A 24,113-nucleotide genomic window follows, 5' to 3' on the forward strand; every position below is an offset into this window, starting at 1 on the left:
TATCCATCCACAGCAGGCCTGGCACAAAGATAAGGTGCTGGCTTGCAGGGAAATACCACCCAAAGCGTAACATCCTGAAAGACTGAATATTTAGTCTACTTGATTACTGTACACATTGGGAACAAATGTGAGATTCAGCTGCACATCTCCAGCTGTACCACGGTTCAAAAGTATTCTCCTCCGTGGTCATGAAATCTGACGTCTGTCCAGTGCACAGAACTCACTGTCATATTTGTGAATGGAGTTTGAGATGACTTTCTTTGCGACTTTGTACATTATCACAGTGGACAGAGCCATTAGAAGAAAGCAAACTTTGGCCATATGAGGAATCATGCGGTCACAAGCAATACTCAGTAAAACCATAGCCTTCAGATTATAACTGAATGGAGTGAAGAGGCTCAAAGTGTACCAAGAAAACACTCCTCCCACTGTTACTTTATCAACAAACCAGACTGTTGCCACAGGGCAGGGCAATGGATTTATGCTAATGGTTTATGCTGTTGAAATCATCTGGGTGGAAGATGTGACCAGTTACTGGAATTGCATGTATTATGATACACTGTAATGACACTGAATTGAGCTCATTTATGACAATTGAAAACTATAAATGCAAGGAAGTGGACCTCAGGGATCCAGAATGAACTTTCATGCCGAGGCACTTTGCAATTAAAACTGTTGTTGTCAAGTATTTACTTATTTTTCAGACAGTGTCACAGCTCTGCAGTTTGGTTAGGGTTGCTGAGGGTTTTTTTCTGCTAAAAAAATGTGAGTGTGTTTTAGAAAAATGAGTACAAGCTAATGCTGTTTAATTCTGGGTTGACTCTGAGGTTTGCTATGTGCAGTCTCCTCCCTTCCGCACCACAAAAACATTGCATCTGAGTAACACAACTGACAAACAAACTGATAATGCTTCTGGCAAAGTGACAAAGCAAACTGTCACTTCACAGAGTTAGCCTCTCATTTCCTCCTCCCTGAAACTGCATTTCCTGATTAAAATAAGTCTGCTGTTTCATGTGAAAGTCTGTCTCTCGTCAAATTGTAGTTTGTGTCAGCGGGCAGCTCGACCTCGATGGATGTCAAGCTTGACTTCTCTCTCTCTCTCTCTCTCTCTAATTGGCAGGGAGGAGGAAATGCCGGGCATGCCTGTGAAAAGAGAGTTTGCTTTGTTAGCTGACAGACCTCTATAGAAACGGCCAAGTGAAACCCAGAAAGACTGACGCTCACCTTGTTCATAATCCTGGAATGGGTATGAGAGACAAACTCGACAATAAGATGTAGTGTGACTATGCATTTTCCTCCACTTACAGGAAGTCATCACAAAATTCACAAAAGTGAGTTTTTGTAGTATTTCCACGACACAACCATGGCATGCCAGTGTAATTATGTATCAGTACAAATGGAGCCTTATCACAATGTCAGCTCATCACAATGACGTTCTGTGTCCAACTGTTTTCTCGTAAGTCCGTCCATTCAACATTTCTTCAGCTGAGGCAGCATTCATTCACTTTGCTGCTCTGCATTCACCACATCGCTGGATCACTGCCTCTGCAGATCCCCAAATCATTGCTAATGTTTATAAGCCATTAAGAGCCTCTCAACAGTTAATTCCAACATCCAAGTTGCACGAGTCACCAAGAAATTTTGATGTGTTTCAGCTACTTCAGTTTCATACCTTCAAAACCACACCAAGAAACAGGTAACAGGGGTCTTCTTTAATAACTAATGTTTGGCAGATGTATGGGCAGAGGAGCTTTCATACTCGCCCACTAGCTTTCAGCCTACCACTCTGTAAGGATCTATTCTTCTTCCAGCAGGAAGATTAATGGTACAGGAAACAAATGCCATGTTGTGTGACTACAAAGCATCAGTCAACCTTATTGACGGCACGTCTCAGTCACATCTGTGCCCCAAACGCAGTCTTCCTCGCTATCATTTGACCAAACAAATCGAGTCCAAACATAATCTAGTTCTCTGTTTGTTCAGCTCCTTCCCTTATTGAGGCTTTAAGACCTTTAGACCACAAGAAAGGATATTGTCACATCTGTCTCCTCGACAGTGTATAAAGGTCACCCAGAAGGCAACAAACATCTTACTCTTGCATTTGTTGGTTAAAGGTCAATTCTTACTTAGTCCGCATGTAGATACTCTCTTGGAACAGTCTTTTTTGAGGCTTGGTTTGTTTCTTAGATGTAGGAAGTTCAGTTCACTCATTGAAACGTACTATTCCTTGCATGACCTCAATATATCGGTTTTCTCTCAAGGTAAGCACAAACAATCCATTGACCTTTGGTTTTCAAAGCTGATTAACATTATAATAAGAGATGCTCCAACCTTCATTGCCATCACACGTGCTTTCTGTTCCCTCTCTTCTATCTTTCGGTGGCTGGAATGCTTAACTAGTGGCAACTAAAAATAGATAAGCCTCTTTTCAACAAGGACTCTGGGAAGACCTAGTCTAGGCCTTGGTTTGCTCGCCTCAACATCCCATACCAACTCTGTGGTCTCTCCCCGAGCTTCACAACCTACTCTTTCTGCTCATACTCCGCAGCGTATGAACATATTTTCGATCTGAATGCCATCAAATCATGCCATAACTACACAGAATTGGGACACGGTTTCATGTCAGTTCCCTTGTCCATTCTCCAATTATAGCATATTTCCATTTCCTTCATATCAAGGTTCTATAGTAATGTCTTGCCAGACGTTCATCTGTTTGTATTTAGCACACAGCTGAGTCTGTGCATTCAGATGAGCAGGTCATGCTGCTTGCAAGAATTCAAACGAAATGCAACACGCTTGTTGCTACACAAAGACTAATTTTATTAAATTCCATGTCATTTCAAGGTGGCTCTGCTCATCTGCTACCTTCAGAAGTGCAGGTGTGGGGGTTTGTGATCTCAGGGACTGTCTTGTGTCATGCTTGCTCAGACTGCTCCAGAGCATCACTCGAGCAGAGTCACAGCCAAACATAAATGTATGTCATTCCAAAATAAATGGTTAAATCTGTCCAAGTGTCCTATAGCACTGCCCACATGTGAAGCTAAATATGAGTCTAGACAGGAAAAACAGAACTTCCACCTACTTTGTTGCAGGAAAAGGTCTTTAGCAGTGAAGTAAGAAAGCATTGCACTCTGTCAGTTTCTCATGTGACAGCGTCATTTGCCCTAATTTCCTCATTTTCATCACCTGACCCTTGCCTTTCTGGGGTTAGAGCTGCAAGAACAGTGATAGCCACAATATCATTAAGCAGAGAAAAGAAATTCTCAACTATAGCCGTTGAGACAAAAGCAAATCACACAAAACGTACACCGTTAAGGCGAGGATGAAATTTAAAAAAAGACAAAAATCAAATAAAATGCCAAAACTGGACAATATGCAGTCCTCCTTTGGCACCACATGCTGCTTTCACCACAGACTTTGTTGCAATTTGTACTCTCTCATCTGTTAAGTATTGGCTAAAAACTCCTGTTAGACTACAGGTTAGGCTTTATAAAGCCTTTAAACAGAACAAAGAGGAGGTAAAGTCTTGCTTCTTGTTAGACACGTGACAATAAGCTGAAAGGATAGTGTGAAATGTCTACTATACCAAAAATAATACCACCCGCCTTCCTCAGCTTCAACTAAACACGTTATACTGCACAGTATATTGTACAAAGCGGGTGCCCTTTCAAGCACAAATTGATTTATTATTTACTTTTTATTTTTCTATATGTTTTGAGTAAAAAGTTCATTTTTGCAAAAACAAAAAAAGTAATTTAATTATCCAAGTTTTAAAAAATGACATGCAAGGCAACTGAAAAAATTATTTGATGGTAACACAAGTGCAAGAATCAGCACTATTTAGATATTGTTTACAGTCTGTGCACAGCCATTAGTCTTTTTAATAAGATGATTTTATCATAAAACCATTCATTGCTATGGTAAAGCAATGCATGTAAGCTTTTAAGGGCAACTTCATACAGAGATAGTTGAGCTGACTGACCCCTGTAGTAGTACACTGCTGCTGATTGTACTCCTGGTTGTGTCTGTGTGTCTTACCTTAATAGTACTTAATATATTTTTTAAGCTAATGACAAAGTCTGAAATTGCCAATTATAAAATTTACACAAATGGTAGAAAAGTAGAAGTCACTGATGTATGGAAGTGTGTGTATACCTACACTGGACCTGGATGGTGAAGGGCAGAGTTTCGTTCGCCAGGGCTTCACTGGTGACGACACATGGGACCGACTGATTGTTAACTTCCAAGGTAGGCACACCGAACAGTGAGCTGATGGTTGTAGTTGTACCGTTGGTATACTGGGTGGCGCTGGTTGCCGCACGTACTTTTTCTCCAAGAGGACTGATGTTCCACTTCACTTCTGCAGGAGGTTTGGAGACAGCAGCAGTGCAGGTAGCAAACAACACCTCGTCTTTACCCACAGTGGGAGTATTAGATTCCAGACTGGTCACTGGAGGCACTAGGAGAGTCACCGTACACAAAAAGGGTCAACATGCGTGCAAGAAGGTAAAAGCAACTTTCTCTCTCTCGCTCTCACACACACATACAAGCATCCAGAGGATCTTAAGTACAAATTCACACTGTACCAAGCACGTTCAAAGGTATCTCCGTCTTGTGACTGCCACTGGGGAACAACGTGAAGATGCACGTGTAGATCCCTTCATCCATCAAGGTAACACTGGATAAAAGAAGAGTTCCATTGTTCCCTTTGAAATTCCCAATGAATGTAAATCTTTTGTCCTCTCCACCAACAAACTGTGGTCCAGTTGTGGGTAGGATAGTATAGAAGTTGTCGTTCTGAGGTTTTTCTCTGGTCCTCCTCTGCCATGAAATCTGACTGAGGGACTCCTGAGTTTCAATAAGTATGCAGGGTAAAACAGCGTTTCCATCTTGAACCACGGTTTTTTCTCCACCAATCACCCGGAGTGCTGTAAAGTGAAGGAAATTATATCAGGCTTTCAGATCATGAATCCAAAATCAAAAACACAAGAGAACCTAAGCAGAGAATCAGGCAACCACACCGCTGTGCGGACTGTCTTCTTGCCGAATTAGAAATAACTTTAAAAAAAAAAAAATTATTGAGCCTTTATTTAACCAGGCTGGTCCTGTTGAGATACAATGACCTATTTTTTTTCCAAGTAATTTTTTTGGCCTTTCTTCGGCTTTTATTGATAGGCATAGTGAAAGAGAGACAGGAAACGGGGTGGGGTGGGGTGGGGGGGGTGGGGGGGGGGAGACATGCAGGAAACGGCCACAAGCAAGAATCAAACCCAGACCGCTGCGTAAGCCTCTGTACTTGGTCTCCCGCTTAACCCATTGAGCTATACGGGTGCCCAACACTGACCTCTTTTTCAAGGAAAGCCTGGCCAAGACAGCAGCCAGAGAAACATGAATAGTGCAACAGTTAAAAACAGACATCAACTCTCTCAACAAAATAAATAGAATCCATGCTAGATTAAAGCACAGGATTAAGTTACATTAAAACAACAAGTGGGAAAAGTAGCTGTTGCAAGACCCTTCACACGGTTTTTAAAAATTCCAACAGTCATGAGACCCTTCAGACTCTGTGTCTTTTGCAGTGAGTTCCAGGCAGCAGGTGCAGAATACTTAAAACAGTGTTGTCCTGATTCAAAATGCGCCTTCGGCACGTTTAACAAGTATACATCTTTGGAATGTAAGCAGTAATTGCTGTGAGATCTGGAAATGTAGTCACATCAATAACGTGGAAGTAGACCTAGGATTGCTTTATAAATAAAAGTGTACCCATGGATGAGACAACGCATCGTCAAAGAGAGCCATTCAACTCGATCATATAAGGTGCAGTGGTGAGTGAGGGCTCTGCAACCCGCGATGAACCTTCAGGCACCATGATACACACAATCCAGAAACTGCAAACAATTCACTAAGGCATTCATGCATAAAGCCTTAGTGAATTAGTAAAAATAATTAAGTAAAACTGATGAAAAAGCCAATGTACGATGAGATCAATTTAAGATAATCACCCGCTCAGCTGAATCTGACAATTCCTGAAGCGTCTCATCTCATTATCAGTGTCTTTACTAAATGAAAATCCAAGAAATCACCCAAATTATAAACACATCTACCTCAATAATAAATGGACACCTACTGATATTACGCAACTTTTTATTTCAGATATAGGGCATGCATTCCTGATATAATAATTTATAACATAACTGGCATGACTATCCAGAGCAAATTTCCAAAAGTCATGGCTAGATTACTCAAACTCAACTTACTGGGACCGTTTCTATGCTACTGTCACCATAACAACCACACCCTTACTACAGCAGCTGCTCGCAATTTAAGGTTTAAAAAAGCGACTCTGGAGAATAAAAACAAGAAGTCGGTCTTTATTTATCACAGCTTGCTTACTGCACAACCACTCAGAGTGCTAATTTTGACTCTGTCTAATGCTAAAAGTGGACATGTGAGAGTCAGAACTGGACAACAGAGCAGTGTTGCCTGTGGCCTGTACTATGCAGCTAGCTCGACTTATCTAGATATATTTTAGCTATCTGGCTTTACCAAAACTAACAACTGCAGTGAGGATAAGCTTCTGCAGAAGTGGTTATGAGTTTCAGTAAGTCAATCAAAAGTTTCTGAACACAGTTTTCTAGATGTGAACGGAATCTACAACAGATGACCCATCGCAAACATGGACAGGTCTACTGGCACCACAGTGGTGTATTTTACAAAAGAAGGACAAACTATAATAATAGAGAAATACAAAGATCTTAAGCACATAATACAGACTCAAAGTTACACAGCTGCAGCAGTAAAACAGAAGCGAAATTTGCAAAATGTGGGAAACTATGTAAATCCTATCAGGTGTATTAGTATCACTACCAAACTACGAGGGCCTCAGTAGATCTGACTATCATTACAGCTGTATATTGTGATCAATGAGTGTGTCATTTAGATGTGTTTTTCCTCTGTGTGAGACGGTTTAATTGCTTCAGCTGCATCCATCCATCCATTCTCTATTACACCGCTTTATCCTTGCTTCAGCTGCAGCACTAGTGATATAGCAAGTAAAACATTAACACACAATAAAAATAAGCCAGAGCCCGAACCAGACTGACTCTAATATCAGAAGGCCAAAAACTAACTGTGTACCACAGAAAGAAAAAATTATCACCCTGAACGAAAATGAGTAGTTTAGAATGTAACAGAAGCTAAAAGCACAGCTGCTGCAGTCAGGAAGGAAAACCTAAAAAACCCTGCAGACTTTGCAGTTAAATGGGAACTTCGTTTTTTTTCAACCTGGGGTCTGTTTTCATTTGTCATTTCTTACATGTGAGTGATGGAGAAATGCATTTTCGACATAGCTCCAGTATTTAGCCAGGCAGGCAGCTTCGCAGCTCAGCTAGCGAAAAGTATGGGTCAACTTGCCCCAGGTTGAAAAAAAAAACGAAGTTCCCCTTTAACTGCTTCTCAATATCAGTCTTTTTGAGTACAAACTGCTCAAATGTAGGTTTCTTATTTAACATTCAGTTTAATTAACACGATGCATCGCACGACTGTATAGCAAAATTACAGATGCTGTTTCTTCATGCTACTCTCACAAATTCACTATTTAACAATAATGAAGCAATAAAAATCTAACTATTCTCAAGGTGATGTGGACAATGAATTTAGTCATTTTTTGCCATGTAGGACAATTCCAGTTGTATTTGTTCAGCCGCCTGGTGGTGTTAAACGGTTTTGGGTGCTAAGTAAAGGATATACACACGTGGACAAAATTGTTGGTACCCCTCAGTTAAAGAAGGAAAAACCCACAATTCTCACTGAAATCACTTGAAACTCACAAAAGTAACAATAAATAAAAATTTATTGAAAATTAAATAATCAAAAACAGCCATTACTTTTGAATTGTTGATTAACATAATTATTTAAAAAAACAAACTAATGAAACAGGCCTGGACAAAAATGATGGTACCTCTATAAAAGATTGAAAACTATTTGACCAGAGCGACATGATTAACTCAGGTGTGTCATTTAATTGACATCACAGGTGTTTCCAAACTCATAATCAGTCAGTCTGCCTATTTAAAGGGAGACAAGCAGTCACCCTGCTGTTTGGTGAAAAGGTGTGTACCACACTGAACATGGACAACAGAAAGCGAAGGAGAGAATTGTCCCAGGACATCCGAAAAAAATTATAGACAAACATCTTAAAGGTAAAGGCTATAAGACCATCTCTAAACAGCTTGAAGTTCCTGTGACAACAGTGGCTCATATTATTCAGAAGTTCAAGACCCACGGGACAGTAGCCAACCTCCCTGGACGTGGCCGCAAGAGGAAAATTGATGACAAATTGAAGAGACGGATCGTTGGAATTGTATCCAAAGAGCCCAGAGCAACCTCCAAAGAAATTAAAGGTGAACTCCAAGGCCAAGGTACATCAGTGTCAGATCGCACCATTCGTCGTTGTTTGAGCCAAAGTGGACTTCATGGGAGACGACCAAGGAGGACACCACTGCTGAAAAAAACTCATAAAAAAGCCAGACTGGAATTTGCAGAAATGCATGTTGACAAGCCACAAAGCTTCTGGGAGAATGTCCTTTGGACAGATGAGACCAAACTGGAGCTTTTTGGTAAGGCACATCAACTCTATGTTCATAGACTCAAAAACCAAGCATACGAAGAAAAGAACACTGTCCCTACGGTGAAACATGGAGGAGGCTCAGTAATGTTTTGGGGCTGCTTTGCTGCATCTGGCACAGGGTGTCTTGAAAGTGTGCAACGTACGATGAAATCTGAAGACTATCAAGGCATTCTGGAGAGAAATGTGCTGCCTCGTGTCAGAAAGCTTGGTCTCAGTCGCAGGTCATGGGTCTTCCAACAGGACAACGATCCAAAACACACAGCCAAAAACACCCAAGAATGGCTGAGAGAAAAGCGTTGGACTATTCTAAAGTGGCCTTCTATGAGCCCAGATCTGAATCCCATTGAACATATGTGGAAGGAGCTGAAACATGCCATTTGGAGAAGACACCCATCAAACCTGAGACAACTGGAGCTGTTTGCTCATGAGGAGTGGGCCAAAATACCTGTTGACAGCTGCAGAACGCTCATTGACAAATACAGAAATCGTTTAATTGCAGTGATTGCCTCAAAAGGTTGTGCAACAAAATATTAAGTTATGGGTACCATCATTTTTGTCCAGCCCTATTTCATTAGTTTGTTTTTTTAAATAATTATGTTAATCAACAATTCAAAAGTGATGGCTGATTTTGATTATTTAATTTTCAATAAATTTTTATTTATTGTTACTTTTGTGAGTTTCAAGTGATTTCAGTGAGAATTGTGGGTTTTTCCTTCTTTAACTGAGGGGTACCAACAATTTTGTCCACGTGTGTATAAGTATCACATGTAAAATGTAGTCAGACTGGGAAAAGTACACCATAAAATGTCCCCTGTTACTGAAATACACTAGAGTATGAGATTAACTTTTATGCATCAGTGCGCAGGCAGCATTTGACAGTTGTGATTAGCTAAGGTAATAAAAGTGTTAATAATTAAAAACAAGTCTACCTATTAGTTCATCTTCATACTTACTCCTCTAGTTCCGCATTCACAGCTAAAAAAACACCCGAGAGTGACAGGTTTCTGAGCTTTGAACGAATTTTATGTTATAATAAATAACAGCTTTTTTATATTTAGGACATTTCAACATTGTTTTCTTTCTTTGGATGCACAGCCACCACAATGGTCACCATGAATAGAATCACAATCAGAATAATTAGGGTCCGAGCACCGAGGGTGCGAAGGACAGGCGGTGCCAGGGCACCGACTGTCCAAGGCACCAGCGGTGCCAAGGACCCTATTGAAACCCTAGGGTTTATTATTATTAGGGTCCGAGCACCGAGGGTGCGAAGGACAGGCGGTGCCAGGGCACCGACTGTCCAAGGCACCAGCGGTGCCAAGGACCCTATTGAAACCCTAGGGTTTATTATTATTATTATTATTATTTTTTTTTTTTTTTTCTCCCGTAAAGTAAATTGGCTTTTTGGCGGCCTTATCATACTCCAAAACGCGTGAAATTTGGCATGCACATCAGGACTGGCGAAAAATTTGATATTTTATGGGAGTTGCGCATGTGCGTGGCAAAATGGCTCTATAGCGCCACCTGCAAAGTTGAAAAAGTAGTCATTAGGCCAACTGCCACAATGTTTCATGTACAGCTACAATATTTGGTGGGCATATGCAGAACATCTGGACACACCAAAAAGTCAATTACAGCCACGCCCTAAACCCAACAGGAAGTCGGCCACCTTCAATTTGCTGTAAATTTTTCAAACTTAATCGCTCCTCGGGAAATGACTTGCCTTTTTGGCGGCCTTATCATGAACCAAAACGCGTGAAATTTGGCGTGCACATCAGGACTGGCGAAAAATTTGATATTTTATGGGAGTTGCGCATATGTGTGAAAAAATGGCTCTATAGCGCCACCTGCAAAATTGAAACAGTGGTCATTAGGCCAACTTCCACAATGTTTTATTTACAGCTACAATATTTGGTGGGCATATGCACCACATCAGGACACACCAAAAAGTCAATCACAGCCACACCCTAAACCCAACAGGAAGTCGGCCATCTTGAATTTGCTGTACATTTGTCAAAATTTATAGCTCCTAGTGGATAAGTCTGAGAGAACTGAAATTTGGCCAGTACATGCACCAGACCTTTCTGATGAAAAGTTATCAAAAACTCAACCAGAAGCCAAAAGGTGTGGCCATGGCGGAGCCTCAAACAACTGATCCTTCGCCATGAAACAGGAAGTGGTGTCTAATTCTTCTCAACATGCTCCAATCTGCCTGAAACTTTACATGTATGATGACAGTCCTGTCCTGATGTCATCCACATAGGGATATTCATTGACAGTCATAGCGCCACCTTGTGGTTTCAGGAAATAGACATCTTTTACACTTTCATGCCCTATTGTTACCCGGTTGATCATATTCACTTCAAATGCAGTGACAACAGCCTAAACACATTGATGATGCATCCCAGTGAAAATGGTGACTTGTCATCAAAGGGCGTGTCTGTGGCGGCCAAACCAATTTCGATGTTTCGCCATGAAAATTTAACGATTCATATCTCAGCTGAACAACATCCTATCTGCCTCAGACTTCACATGCTGGATACCAGGTCCAGTCTGAACACATCCACACTCATAAATTCTGAAAAAGTCATAGCGCCACCTGTTGGTAATAGTAAGTTTAAGGCCTTATATTTTCAGGTACAATGGCCCCAAACTTGGTGATATCATGCTGGAAATTGGTCAGTCGAGTCTTCACCTCTTGACAATCACACACTGTGAAGGGTGTGACATTTCATGTAACGCTGTTGCCGTAGCAACCAAATATCGCCATGAAAAACAAAGCCCTTTCTGACAGGTTAGGAATACTCCAATGCTCACAAAAATTACCACACACATCACCATTGACCCAAGGAACAACACTGTATGCATCTCGGCACTGCACATGCTATAGCGCCCCCTACAGTATTTTTAACAAACAGCCCCCCCAGCACGTTTCACCTACATCCATGAAATTTGGGAGGCTTATAGAGCACATCAGGACGCACAAAAAAGCCTCTTGGAGCCATGTCCTAAACCCAACAGGAAGTCGGCCATCTTGGATTAATTGTGAGATTTTTGATGATTTTTCCCATTTTTGAGAGTTAATACCTCCTAGGGGATAATTCCAGGAGACCTGAAATTTTGTCAGTCCACACAGCAGGACTTGGTGATGAAAAGTTATCAAAAGTTTAACCAGAGGCCAAATGGCGTGGCCATGGCGACCATCAGCGTTTTGATGCTTCGCCATGAAACATCAACTGCTGTATAACTCTCCTCTGCATGCTCCAATCTGCCTCAAACTTTCCATGTGTGATCACAATCCAATCCTGATCACATCTACAGGCCAACAGACACTCTCAGTCGCAGCGCCACCTGATGGAGGGACAGTAAATGCTGTATAACTGGCCTCTACATGATCAAATCAGCCTGAAACTTTTCATGAGTGATCAGAGTCCAACCCTCATCACATCCACTGTGTGAAATACACTCTGAGTTACAGCGCCACCTGGTGGATGGACAGGAAATGCTGTATAACTGCTCTGAACATGCTGCAGTCTGGCTGAAATTTTAAATGTATGATTGGACTCTGGTCCAGATGCGATTCAGAGGCCGACATACACTCTCAGTCACAGCGCCACCTGGTGGACGTGCGTGGATTCACGACCAGCGTGGATGCGAGGACCCGTCCATCGCTGCTTGCAGCTTTAATTATTATTATTATTATTTTTTTTTTTTTCTCCCGTAAAGTAAATTGGCTTTTTGGCGGCCTTATCATACTCCAAAACGCGTGAAATTTGGCATGCACATCAGGACTGGCGAAAAATTTGATATTTTATGGGAGTTGCGCATGTGCGTGGCAAAATGGCTCTATAGCGCCACCTGCAAAGTTGAAAAAGTAGTCATTAGGCCAACTGCCACAATGTTTCATGTACAGCTACAATATTTGGTGGGCATATGCAGAACATCTGGACACACCAAAAAGTCAATTACAGCCACGCCCTAAACCCAACAGGAAGTCGGCCATCTTCAATTTGCTGTAAATTTTTCAAACTTAATCGCTCCTCGGGAAATGACTTGCCTTTTTGGCGGCCTTATCATGAACCAAAACGCGTGAAATTTGGCGTGCACATCAGGACTGGCGAAAAATTTGATATTTTATGGGAGTTGCGCATATGTGTGAAAAAATGGCTCTATAGCGCCACCTGCAAAATTGAAAAAGTGGTCATTAGGCCAACTTCCACAATGTTTTATTTACAGCTACAATATTTGGTGGGCATATGCACCACATCAGGACACACCAAAAAGTCAATCACAGCCACACCCTAAACCCAACAGGAAGTCGGCCATCTTGAATTTGCTGTACATTTGTCAAAATTTATAGCTCCTAGTGGATAAGTCTGAGAGAACTGAAATTTGGCCAGTACATGCACCAGACCTTTCTGATGAAAAGTTATCAAAAACTCAACCAGAAGCCAAAAGGTGTGGCCATGGCGGAGCCTCAAACAACTGATCCTTCGCCATGAAACAGGAATTGGTGTCTAATTCTTCTCAACATGCTCCAATCTGCCTGAAACTTTACATGTATGATGACAGTCCTGTCCTGATGTCATCCACATAGGGATATTCATTGACAGTCATAGCGCCACCTTGTGGTTTCAGGAAATAGACATCTTTTACACTTTCATGCCCTATTGTTACCCGGTTGATCATATTCACTTCAAATGCAGTGACAACAGCCTAAACACATTGATGATGCATCCCAGTGAAAATGGTGACTTGTCATCAAAGGGCGTGTCTGTGGCGGCCAAACCAATTTCGATGTTTCGCCATGAAAATTTAACGATTCATATCTCAGCTGAACAACATCCTATCTGCCTCAGACTTCACATGCTGGATACCAGGTCCAGTCTGAACACATCCACACTCATAAATTTTGAAAAAGTCATAGCGCCACCTGTTGGTAATAGTAAGTTTAAGGCCTTATATTTTCAGGTACAATGGCCCCAAACTTGGTGATATCATGCTGGAAATTGGTCAGTCGAGTCTTCACCTCTTGACAATCACACACTGTGAAGGGTGTGACATTTCATGCAACGCTGTTGCCGTAGCAACCAAATATCGCCATGAAAAACAAAGCCCTTTCTGACAGGTTAGGAATACTCCAATGCTCACAAAAATTACCACACACATCACCATTGACCCAAGGAACAACACTGTATGCATCTCGGCACTGCACATGCTATAGCGCCCCCTACAGTATTTTTAACAAACAGCCCCCCCAGCACGTTTCACCTACATCCATGAAATTTGGGAGGCTTATAGAGCACATCAGGACGCACAAAAAAGCCTCTTGGAGCCATGTCCTAAACCCAACAGGAAGTCGGCCATCTTGGATTAATTGTGAGATTTTTGATGATTTTTCTCATTTTTGAGAGTTAATACCTCCTAGGGGATAATTCCAGGAGACCTGAAATTTTGTCAGTCCACACAGCAGGACTTGGTGATGAAAAGTTATCAAAAGTTTAACCAGAAGCCAAATGGCGTGGCCATGGCGACCATCAGCGTTTTGATGCTTCGCCATGAAACATCAACTGCTGTATAACTCTCCTCTGCATGCTCCAATCTGCCTCAAATTTTCCATGTGTGATCACAATCCAATCCTGATCACATCTACAGGCCAACAGACACTCTCAGTCGCAGCGCCACCTGTTGGAGGGACAGTAAATGCTGTATAACTGGCCTCTACATGATCAAATCAGCCTGAAACTTTTCATGAGTGATCAGAGTCCAACCCTCATCACATCCACTGTGTGAAATACACTCTGAGTTACAGCGCCACCTGGTGGATGGACAGGAAATGCTCTATAACTGCTCTGAACATGCTACAGTCTGGCTGAAATTTTACATGTATGATTGGACTCTGGTCCAGATGCGATTCAGAGGCCGACATACACTCTCAGTCACAGCGCCACCTGGTGGACGTGCGTGGATTCACGACCAGCGTGGATGCGAGGACCCGTCCATCGCTGCTTGCAGCTTTAATTAAATTTGTATTTTGTAATTTTGAGGGTTTTAACTGTAATGTTTAAATTACTCATGTTATAAATAACACTACGGGGTCTTGCTTGGTAAATACACATTCCCTCTTTTATTTCTCTGAACAGTAATTTGGCTCAGTGCCCATTTTAAACATCTGTAAGTACGGTAAATAAAAGCAGTGATGTCATTGTTTACCATCATTTGACCCTAGTGAGGATGAAGCGGTGTATAGAGAGAATGGAATGATTCAAGCCTCCAGCTATTAATCACACGTTTGAATAATGTATCATTTTTTTTGGTATCTCCATCATTAGAATCTTACCATCTTAGCATTTGATCCTTCATTCGGCAGACCTTCTCATCAACTCCAAAAATGAAAACAGCTACAAAGTCGAAGCTATGTAAATGCAACGATAAAAACTCGGCTCCACAGCACGTCTGTAAAACTGAATCCATGGATGTATGTTGCTCTTAGAAACCGTTTTTGGTGTTTGTTGCTGACCACAATCGCGACAGGAAGCGGAACACCGGTGGGGAATATAAGAAAACCAAAGCTACGTACCTTTTGTTTCTCTAACCTGGTGAAGCAGCAGCAGCAGCAGCATCGTGTACGCCATTACCCTCCATTTACGACACTACACAAAGAGCCTCGTCACCAGCAGTGTATGGCTGAAGACCCGGAGGCAGGACTAAGGGAGATGCTAACTGGTGTTTTCATTGTGCTGTTAAACTGCTAAACTGAGAAACAAAATGTGTTTGAACTCATCATTAAAGCTGTGAAAACGACCAATTTTATGTAGTGACAGCTGCTATAAAGCCAACTTAGGTTATTTGCTGATTTGTTTCATGGAGTCATAGCCGGATTTTGTCATCGAGCTCTAAGTGATAATAATCCCTTCATCCATCAAGGTAACACTGGATAAAAGAAGAGTTCTATTGTTGTCTTTGAAATCCCCAATGATTGTGAATCTTTTGTCCTCTCCACCGACAAACTGTGGTCCAGTTGTGGGTAGGATAGTAAAGAAGTTGTCGTTCTGAGGTTTTTCTCTGGTCCTCCTCTGCCATGAAATCTGACTGAGGGACTCCTGAGTTTCAGTAAGTATGCAGGGTAAAACAGCTTTTCCATCTTGAACCACGGTTGTGTTTCCACCAATCACCTGGAGTGCTGTAAAGAGAAGGAAATTACATCAGGCTTTCAGATCATGAATCAAAAATACAAGAGAACCTACATGTAAATTAAAGATGATGAGAAATTAAAGAGGCTCAGCCAGAGAAAATGTATTAAAGCAATGGTCCAGAATGTCATAATGTCTAACTTGAATTAGTGTGATATATGTGGATGTAACCAAGTAGTTTTATTTGCCTCTGCCTGTAATCAATAACTGACCGTCAAATCAAATAAATTCAGTATGATTCAAAAGCATTTTGACAACTTTTATTAATTAACATTTGATATAAATTTAGGCTATATCTTAAAATAAAGTGCAGAACTTGAAAAAAGAATGACTGAACAACCTAAACCACCGTATATACATCTTTAACAATAGCCAAATTTCAAAAATGTAAACAACTGAACACTTTTCCTGTCTTATATCACTCCCCTTACATCCCCTGCTTCCTAATGGGAGAACTGAGCTGCTGCTTGCCCTGCCAGTACTTTAAATCGTGGCCTGAATGGTATCAGGGCCATTCTCAAACATATTTAGAGGAGCTCACTGGGGAGTCTGGAACGAGTTTTGATTATGTTCGAAGTTGAGAAAGCCTCCTCTCCACTGTTTTTTGAAGGCAAAGCTCCGATGCAATGCAGAGATTTCATTGGCTGAGTAGCGTCACGTGGGATGGCTGAACTCGTACGTAATTGGTCTGTGTGTTTCCTGAGCTGATAAACCAATGATAAATAGTGGAAAGCCTGGGATGGTAAAATAAATCAGACCCGTAAAATTTGCAGCGGTTCAGATGGCGTCTGGGTCGGGATTTGGACCGTCATTTAGTGTGTCCTGTTCTCAGTCATACACATTCCCCCGCCCCATACAACTTCACCGCTTCCTAACATAGAGAAGGCGAATTTATGAACGGGAAAGTGAACGTTATGTCAAAAAGCACAGTGATACGTATATTTGTGCATTTTTAAGTGGTTATACGTAAATTCGCTTCTAGTGGGTATACGGCGTATATCACGTAGACTACACCCCTGGGCTTTACCTAAACTAACAGCTGCAGTGAGGATAAGCGTTCTACAGAGCTGGTATGAGCTTCGGTAAGTCCACCAAAAGTTTTCTACATGTGAACGGAATCCGCAACAGATAGCAAACATGGACAGGTCTACTGATACCACAGAGGCGTATTTTACACAAGAAAGGCAAAATATAATAGAGAAATCCAAAGATCTTAAGCACATAATACAGACTTACAGTTTCACAGATGCAGCAGCTATAGCAGAAGCAAAATTTGCAAAGTGCTTCAGACTATGTGGACGTTAACAGGTGTATCAGAGTGTCGCTGCTAAATTATGAGGGCATCAGTAGATCTAGCATTACAGCTGTGTGTTGTGATCAATGAGTGTGTCGTTTAGATGTGTTTTTCTGCCTTGTGAAACAGTTTTATTCCTTCAGCTGCAGCACTAATGATATTACACTGCCTGAGAACAAGTAAAACATTAAGCCAAAGCCTGAACCAGACTGACTCATATGGTTCAGAAGGCCAAAAACGAACTTTGTACCACTATGTGTGTTTTTTTTGTTTTGTTTTTTTTACAAAAACAAGTGGTGTTACATGGTTTTGGGTGTACGTAAAGGATATATTTTAAAACATAATTTAAATTTCTAAATAGCCTTACTGCCAATCTCATAAAGGTCCCCAATCAGGCTACAAGGCTTTAATGTTTAAATCACTTTCTATTTCAGGAATATTTCTCTCTATAAAGGCAAACAGAACAACAAAATGGCTTTGACATCATTTCCATTTTGAAAAACTCATATCTTCTCCTCTTATTATTCATGCACTGAGCTTCTAATGCTGGTGACATTTTCCAAGGGACTGATTTATGAGTCTGAAGCGCTTTTATACACCCTGATCTGTTATTTGGAACATAACCTGCTCTGGACCAGGTTATGCTCCAAATTATAGATCAGCATGTGATCAGAATGCAATATTGGAAATGACAAGCTCGTAGAGGCAGCATTGGTGCTTTCTGCAATGGAAACCTTGAGTCCTGGTATGTGGATGTTACATTGATGTTTCCCACCCATGTAAACATTGTTGCAGGCCATGCACACCTCTTTGTGGCAATGTTATTCCTTGGTCATATGAAAATAATGTGTACTCCCACACCGATGAAAGGAATGGTGTTTTGGGAATAACAGAGAGTTAAAGTTTGGCTTGGCCTCCAAATTCCCCAGACGTCAGTGTTATCGAGCGTCTGTGGGAGGTGCTGGAAAAACAGTTCCAGTCAATGTAGGGCTCACCTCCCAACCTAGAGGATTCAGAAGACCTGCTGCTAATGTTTTGGTGTCTGATAACAGGACAGCCTTCAGAGGACAGTTATTTTGGCAACACAATGGAGATCTTCAAAATGTTTAGCAGGTGTGTTGCGGTTGGAGATTACAACAAACTGAATACTGCTTATCTCACATTTTCCTTCAAGTGTGTGTCCTCTAAAAATGCAAAAGGCCTTCTAGAGCCAGTGTTTGATTCGTCCATTCATGGTCAGTGTAGAAACACGGTAGTACAAAATTGTGGATTCAAGGGCTAAATCTAAAGTAACAAACACAATGATTCTTACACACTAAAGAACACATTTCTGCATATAGATCCCCAACGACCTGCAAACTGGACCTTTGGTGGTGTTGCTGATTGTCTATCTTCATCTATGACGGTGGCGTTGGAAAGTTTATTCATTAATAGACGGTTAAAACGTGGTCTGACTACAAATGATAACCCTAACCCAGAGGTGTAAAACATTCTCAGACACTTGATTTATAAGCAATCATTCAAATACAGCAATGTAAAAAAGACAAGAAAAAAATCCTCCACATGAGTTTATAAGTATCACATGTAAAATGTAGTCAGACTGGGAAAACTACAGCACAAAATGTCCCCTGTTACTGAAACACACCAGAGTATGAGATTAACTTTTATGCATCAGTGTGCAGGCAGCATTTGACAGCTGTGATTTGCTAACAAATTTTATATTACAATAAATAACAATTTTTAATTTTTTTTTTAGGACAATAGAACATTGTTTTCTGTTTTGGATGCACAGCCACCACAGTGGTCACCACGAATAGAATCACAATCAGAATAATCAGATATTTATTTTATGTTATTTTGTAGGGTTTTAACTGTCATGTTTAAATTACATTATAAATAACACTGTGAGGTCTTGCTTGGTAAATACACACTGCCTGTCTTATTTCTGTGAACAGTAATTTAGCTCAATGCCTGCTTTAAACATGTATAAGTAAATAACAGCAGTGATGTCATTTCTTACAATCCTTTGAGTCAAGCCTCCAGCCATTAATCACGTTTGAATAATGTATCATAATGTATCATAATGTATCTCCGTCATTAGAATCTTACCATCTCAGCATCTGAATCTTCATTTGACAGACCTTCTCATCAACTCCAAAAATGAAAACAGCTACGAAGTCAAAGCTATGTGGGTAAATGCAACGATAAAACTAGGCTGCATAACACGTCTGTTAAACGTGGTCTATGGATGTATGCGGCGTTTACAAACTGTTTTCTATACTACAGTGTTTGTTGCTAACCACAATTGTGACAAGAAGAGGAGCACCGGTGGGAAAAACCAGAAAACCAAAACTACGTACCTTTTGTTTCTCTAACCTGGTGAAGCAGCAGCAGCAGCAGCATCGTGTACGCCATTACCCTCCATTTACGACACAACACAAAGAGCCTCGTCACTGAGCAGCAGGATATGGCTGAAGACCCGGACGCAGTACTAAGATGCTAACTGGTGTTTGGTTAATGTTAAACAAAGTATCAACATTTATCCCCATGATGTAGGACTGCCACCACTCGGGTACTCGTTTTATTAGTTATAATAGTAACATTGTGAAGCGTTTTATTTGTTGAACGTTATAAACATTCCTGCTTTTTTCATTCTGCTCTTAACATGCTGAACTGAGAAACTGTAATATCTGCAAGTACACACGTGGACAAAATTGTTGGTACCCCTCAGTTAAAGAAGGAAAAACCCACAATTCTCACTGAAATCACTTGAAACTCACAAAAGTAACAATAAATAAAAAATTTTTGAAAATTAAATAATCAAAATCAGCCATCACTTTTGAATTGTTGATTAACATAATTATTTAAAAAAACAAACTAATGAAATAGGGCTGGACAAAAATGATGGTACCCATAACTTAATATTTTGTTGCACAACCTTTTGAGGCAATCACTGCAATTAAACGATTTCTGTATTTGTCAATGAGCGTTCTGCAGCTGTCAACAGGTATTTTGGCCCACTCCTCATGAGCAAACAGCTCCAGTTGTCTCAGGTTTGATGGGTGTCTTCTCCAAATGGCATGTTTCAGCTCATTCCACATATGTTCAATGGGATTCAGATCTGGGCTCATAGAAGGCCACTTTAGAATAGTCCAACGCTTTTCTCTCAGCCATTCTTGGGTGTTTTTGGCTGTGTGTTTTGGATCGTTGTCCTGTTGGAAGACCCATGACCTGCGACTGAGACCAAGCTTTCTGACACTGGGCAGCACATTTCTCTCCAGAATGCCTTGATAGTCTTCAGATTTCATCGTACCTTGCACACTTTCAAGACACCCTGTGCCAGATGCAGCAAAGCAGCCCCAAAACATTACTGAGCCTCCTCCATGTTTCACCGCAGGGACAGTGTTCTTTCCTTCGTATGCTTGGTTTTTGAGTCTATGAACATAGAGTTGATGTGCCTTACCAAAAAGCTCCAGTTTGGTCTCATCTGTCCAAAGGACATTCTCCCAGAAGCTTTGTGGCTTGTCAACATGCATTTTTGCAAATTCCAGTCTCGCTTTTTTATGAGTTTTTTTCAGCAGTGGTGTCCTCCTTGGTCGTCTCCCATGAAGTCCACTTTGGCTCAAACAACGACGAATGGTGCGATCTGACACTGATGTACCTTGGCCTTGGAGTTCACCTTTAATTTCTTTGGAGGTTGCTCTGGGCTCTTTGGATACAATTCCAACGATCCGTCTCTTCAATTTGTCATCAATTTTCCTCTTGCGGCCACGTCCAGGGAGGTTGGCTACTGTCCCGTGGGTCTTGAACTTCTGAATAATATGAGCCACTGTTGTCACAGGAACTTCAAGCTGTTTAGAGATGGTCTTATAGCCTTTACCTTTAAGATGTTTGTCTATAATTTTTTTTTTCGGATGTCCTGGGACAATTCTCTCCTTCGCTTTCTGTTGTCCATGTTCAGTGTGGTACACACCTTTTCACCAAACAGCAGGGTGACTACTTGTCTCCCTTTAAATAGGCAGACTGACTGATTATGAGTTTGGAAACACCTGTGATGTCAATTAAATGACACACCTGAGTTAATCATGTCACTCTGGTCAAATAGTTTTCAATCTTTTATAGAGGTACCATCATTTTTGTCCAGGCCTGTTTCATTAGTTTGTTTTTTTAAATAATTATGTTAATCAACAATTCAAAAGTAATGGCTGTTTTTGATTATTTAATTTTCAATAAATTTTTATTTATTGTTACTTTTGTGAGTTTCAAGTGATTTCAGTGAGAATTGTGGGTTTTTCCTTCTTTAACTGAGGGGTACCAACAATTTTGTCCACGTGTGTAGTGCAGTTTCTCTTCCTAGTTTGGTGTGACGGTAAAAAAAAAAAAAAACATGTTCCTGATATTTAAAGCTAAAATCTGGTTGAAAAGCACAACTGATAATCTGTCAAAATGTGCATACATAGAAGTGTGCATTGAACACTGAATAAAGTCTCTGTAGATTATAGACTAAACATGCATCAAGTCAGGCACTGGCTTTGAACTAGCACTGGAACCAGCTGGTCAAAAGGGCCCTTACTGCTGCTGCTGCTGCTGTTTATGAGGTCCATAAAGGTTCTTAGCAAAGTATAAATGTTAACAGTATTCCTGGAACCATGCGGAGATAATTTTGTCTGTCTGCTATTTCACTGAAGTGGAGGAATTTTGTAGAGGGCTGGAAAGAGTTGAAGAAGAAAGACAATTCAGTTGGGAGGTGGTGCTCACTTCAGACAGAAGTGTAGTGACATGAAATGCTAAAAATGTAATGTATTTTACCAAGGTAAGAAAGTGAAATATGCACAGTTTATGGGATATATCAGTTTTATATCTACTTATGCATGTTAATGTCTGTCTATGTGTCTCTACCAGGAGGTTGTGAGATCAGAGATTTAACTGTGGGAGTCAGAGCTAATTTACCTCTGTGTGTTTCAGACTGTGCTGTTTCAGCTCTAGACACCACAAAGGCCATTACAGATCATTCTGTTATTATTTTACTTGATAATTACACAATTTGTCCAAATGCAAGTTTTAGCAATCAAGTTATGATTTTATCATAAGTACTATTTGGGTGAACTAAACCTTAAAAAAAATCTTCGGGAGGATATGAAGTAATACTTTGTGTAGAATACTCAGCATGGTCCTGAAAATGCAGCCTCTGTAGACAAAAGTGGAATCCTCCTTGAATAAACATTTTAAATTATAAGCACATTTTGAGTGAAATCATCCTTTAAAACCGTAAGTTGTGCATTTAAATTGTAAATTGCGCACTTTAGTGATCATCTATTGTGATAGATGTCTTAAAAAAGGCTGTGAATGTGCGGCTGAACGTAGCAGAACGGGCCATCCTCCAGGAATGCAGACGCATACCACGGTCATCACTGGCAGCAGCACATGAGCTTTTGGAATAAAAATCATCTGTCAGTTTCTTCAAATTTCTCCATGACTGACTGAAGATATGCCTCCAGAGAACATAGTCAATACAGTCCTGGAATACTGGGGGTAGCTACAAAGCTTTTTGAAGTAATCTGAAGGAGGCTTGTTGTTTTCTTCATCATTAAAGTTAAAATTATGAAAAATATGACGTAAACCACAGCCTGAACAAAGCAGATCTGTTCTCAGATAGACTCCTCCCTCCACTCTGCTCCCACAGTGTGTCTTTGTTTTTGTCTGGGAACTGTGTGTTTCTGTGCTCAGCCTACGTGTACTTACCTTTAAAGTATTTCTGTTTTAAATCCAGGAAAGAAATGAAGCAAGGACATTTACTTCAATGAAAAAAAAACAGTCTACATCCTTTAAAACTGGTAGTTTATCTGGACTTTGTCCCCTGTCAATACATTTTCTGTTATGTCAGAAAATGTCAACAACCAGCAGCGATTAGTCTATAACTTTGTAAATGATACACAGCATATCCACCTTAAACAGGTCTGCCTTCAGTTTTTAAAAACACATGCTTTCCAAGTTAAACTGTGATCAAGTTGCCAGTTTCATAGTAACTATGAACTTTAACTCCACCTGCTGGGATTTTATATTCATAACAACCAACAGTCAGTTGCTTTCAGATCTTGTTCAAACCTTCCACTGAGGCCCTTTGGTTTCTTTACTTCTCTGTTTTTTATGCTAATGATTTTGTGCAAACTGTTGGCCAGGACTAGTTCCTGCTCTGCCTCTACATCCTGCCTCCCTGCTGTCCTGGTCCTGACTTCCTCTGATGGGTTGGAATGTTACCCAGTTTTTTTCCACAGCAGCATCTACAACCTGCCTCCTGTAAAAGCAAATGTGGCAGTCAGAGCAGCTGTAACTTTATGTGAATGCTGTGTTTGGAGCTTCTCCTTTCACTGGTTAGAAACTACTTCTTGCGACTGAGTTTTGCATGCTTGTACTTTGTTTCTGTGTCCTCTTTGTGCACTTTTAGCTTACTCATTTGTACCTCCATGCACTATGTTGTCACTGTGTAGCTTAATATAACCCTCATGTTCAATCTCTGTTCCTGGAGACTGGGCCAGGCATCAGTTAACCTCACATGTCCTCCCACACAAACAGGATCTTGCTTGTTCAGGTTTGTGTCTTTGTTTTGTTCAGGTAAGATTACAGCTGTTTTGTTTTGTTTTTGCTTGTTGTCGTTTTGGGTAATTTAATGAGCAGATACTCTGGTTGACAGGATTTTCTGTGTGGTGTTTTCATGAGGATGCTCTGGTTTCCTCCCACACTCAAAAACATGGATAGTTAGTTATTTGACTATTTTAAATTGGACGTAGGTGTCAGCAGAAGTGGTTGTCTGACTCCATGGTGACCTGTCCGGGGTGGGGAAAGGCTCCAGCTTCCGACATCCTCCTACAGGATAAGGGTGGTGCAGCTAATAGATGGAAAAATGGGTGACTATCAGCTAGAAAGTAAAAGAAAAGCACCAGATTGAGTCTCTCCATCTGCTTTATATCTTGTGTTGAGAAGCAATCATTGGCCCATT

At 40.8% G+C, this 24,113-nt stretch overlaps 1 protein-coding gene across 8 annotated transcripts in view; it reads right to left on the reverse strand.

The window, feature by feature from the left end:
* Positions 1 to 19,544, reverse strand: part of si:ch211-214p13.3 (nectin-1) — a 90,800-nt gene extending 71,256 nt beyond the window's left edge. For 3 of the 8 annotated variants that reach the window (XM_051959211.1, XM_051959210.1, XM_051959212.1), the window contains exons 1-3: positions 15,210 to 15,728; positions 4,587 to 4,928; positions 4,160 to 4,459 (exon numbers count right to left, since the gene is read on the reverse strand). In XM_051959211.1, coding sequence (XP_051815171.1) covers positions 4,160 to 4,459; positions 4,587 to 4,928; positions 15,210 to 15,264 — 697 coding nt within the window. In that variant the 5' untranslated portion in view covers positions 15,265 to 15,728. Of the gene's footprint in view, positions 1 to 4,159; positions 4,460 to 4,586; positions 4,929 to 15,209; positions 15,737 to 19,476 lie in introns of those variants that run through there. The other 5 variants (XM_051959208.1, XM_051959207.1, XM_051959209.1 and 2 more) reach the window with 3 other exon arrangements.
* Between the last annotated feature and the right edge of the window lie 4,569 nt (positions 19,545 to 24,113).

Source organism: Acanthochromis polyacanthus, chromosome 14 (assembly GCF_021347895.1).
Source record: "Acanthochromis polyacanthus isolate Apoly-LR-REF ecotype Palm Island chromosome 14, KAUST_Apoly_ChrSc, whole genome shotgun sequence".
Lineage (NCBI taxonomy): Eukaryota > Metazoa > Chordata > Actinopteri > Pomacentridae > Acanthochromis > Acanthochromis polyacanthus.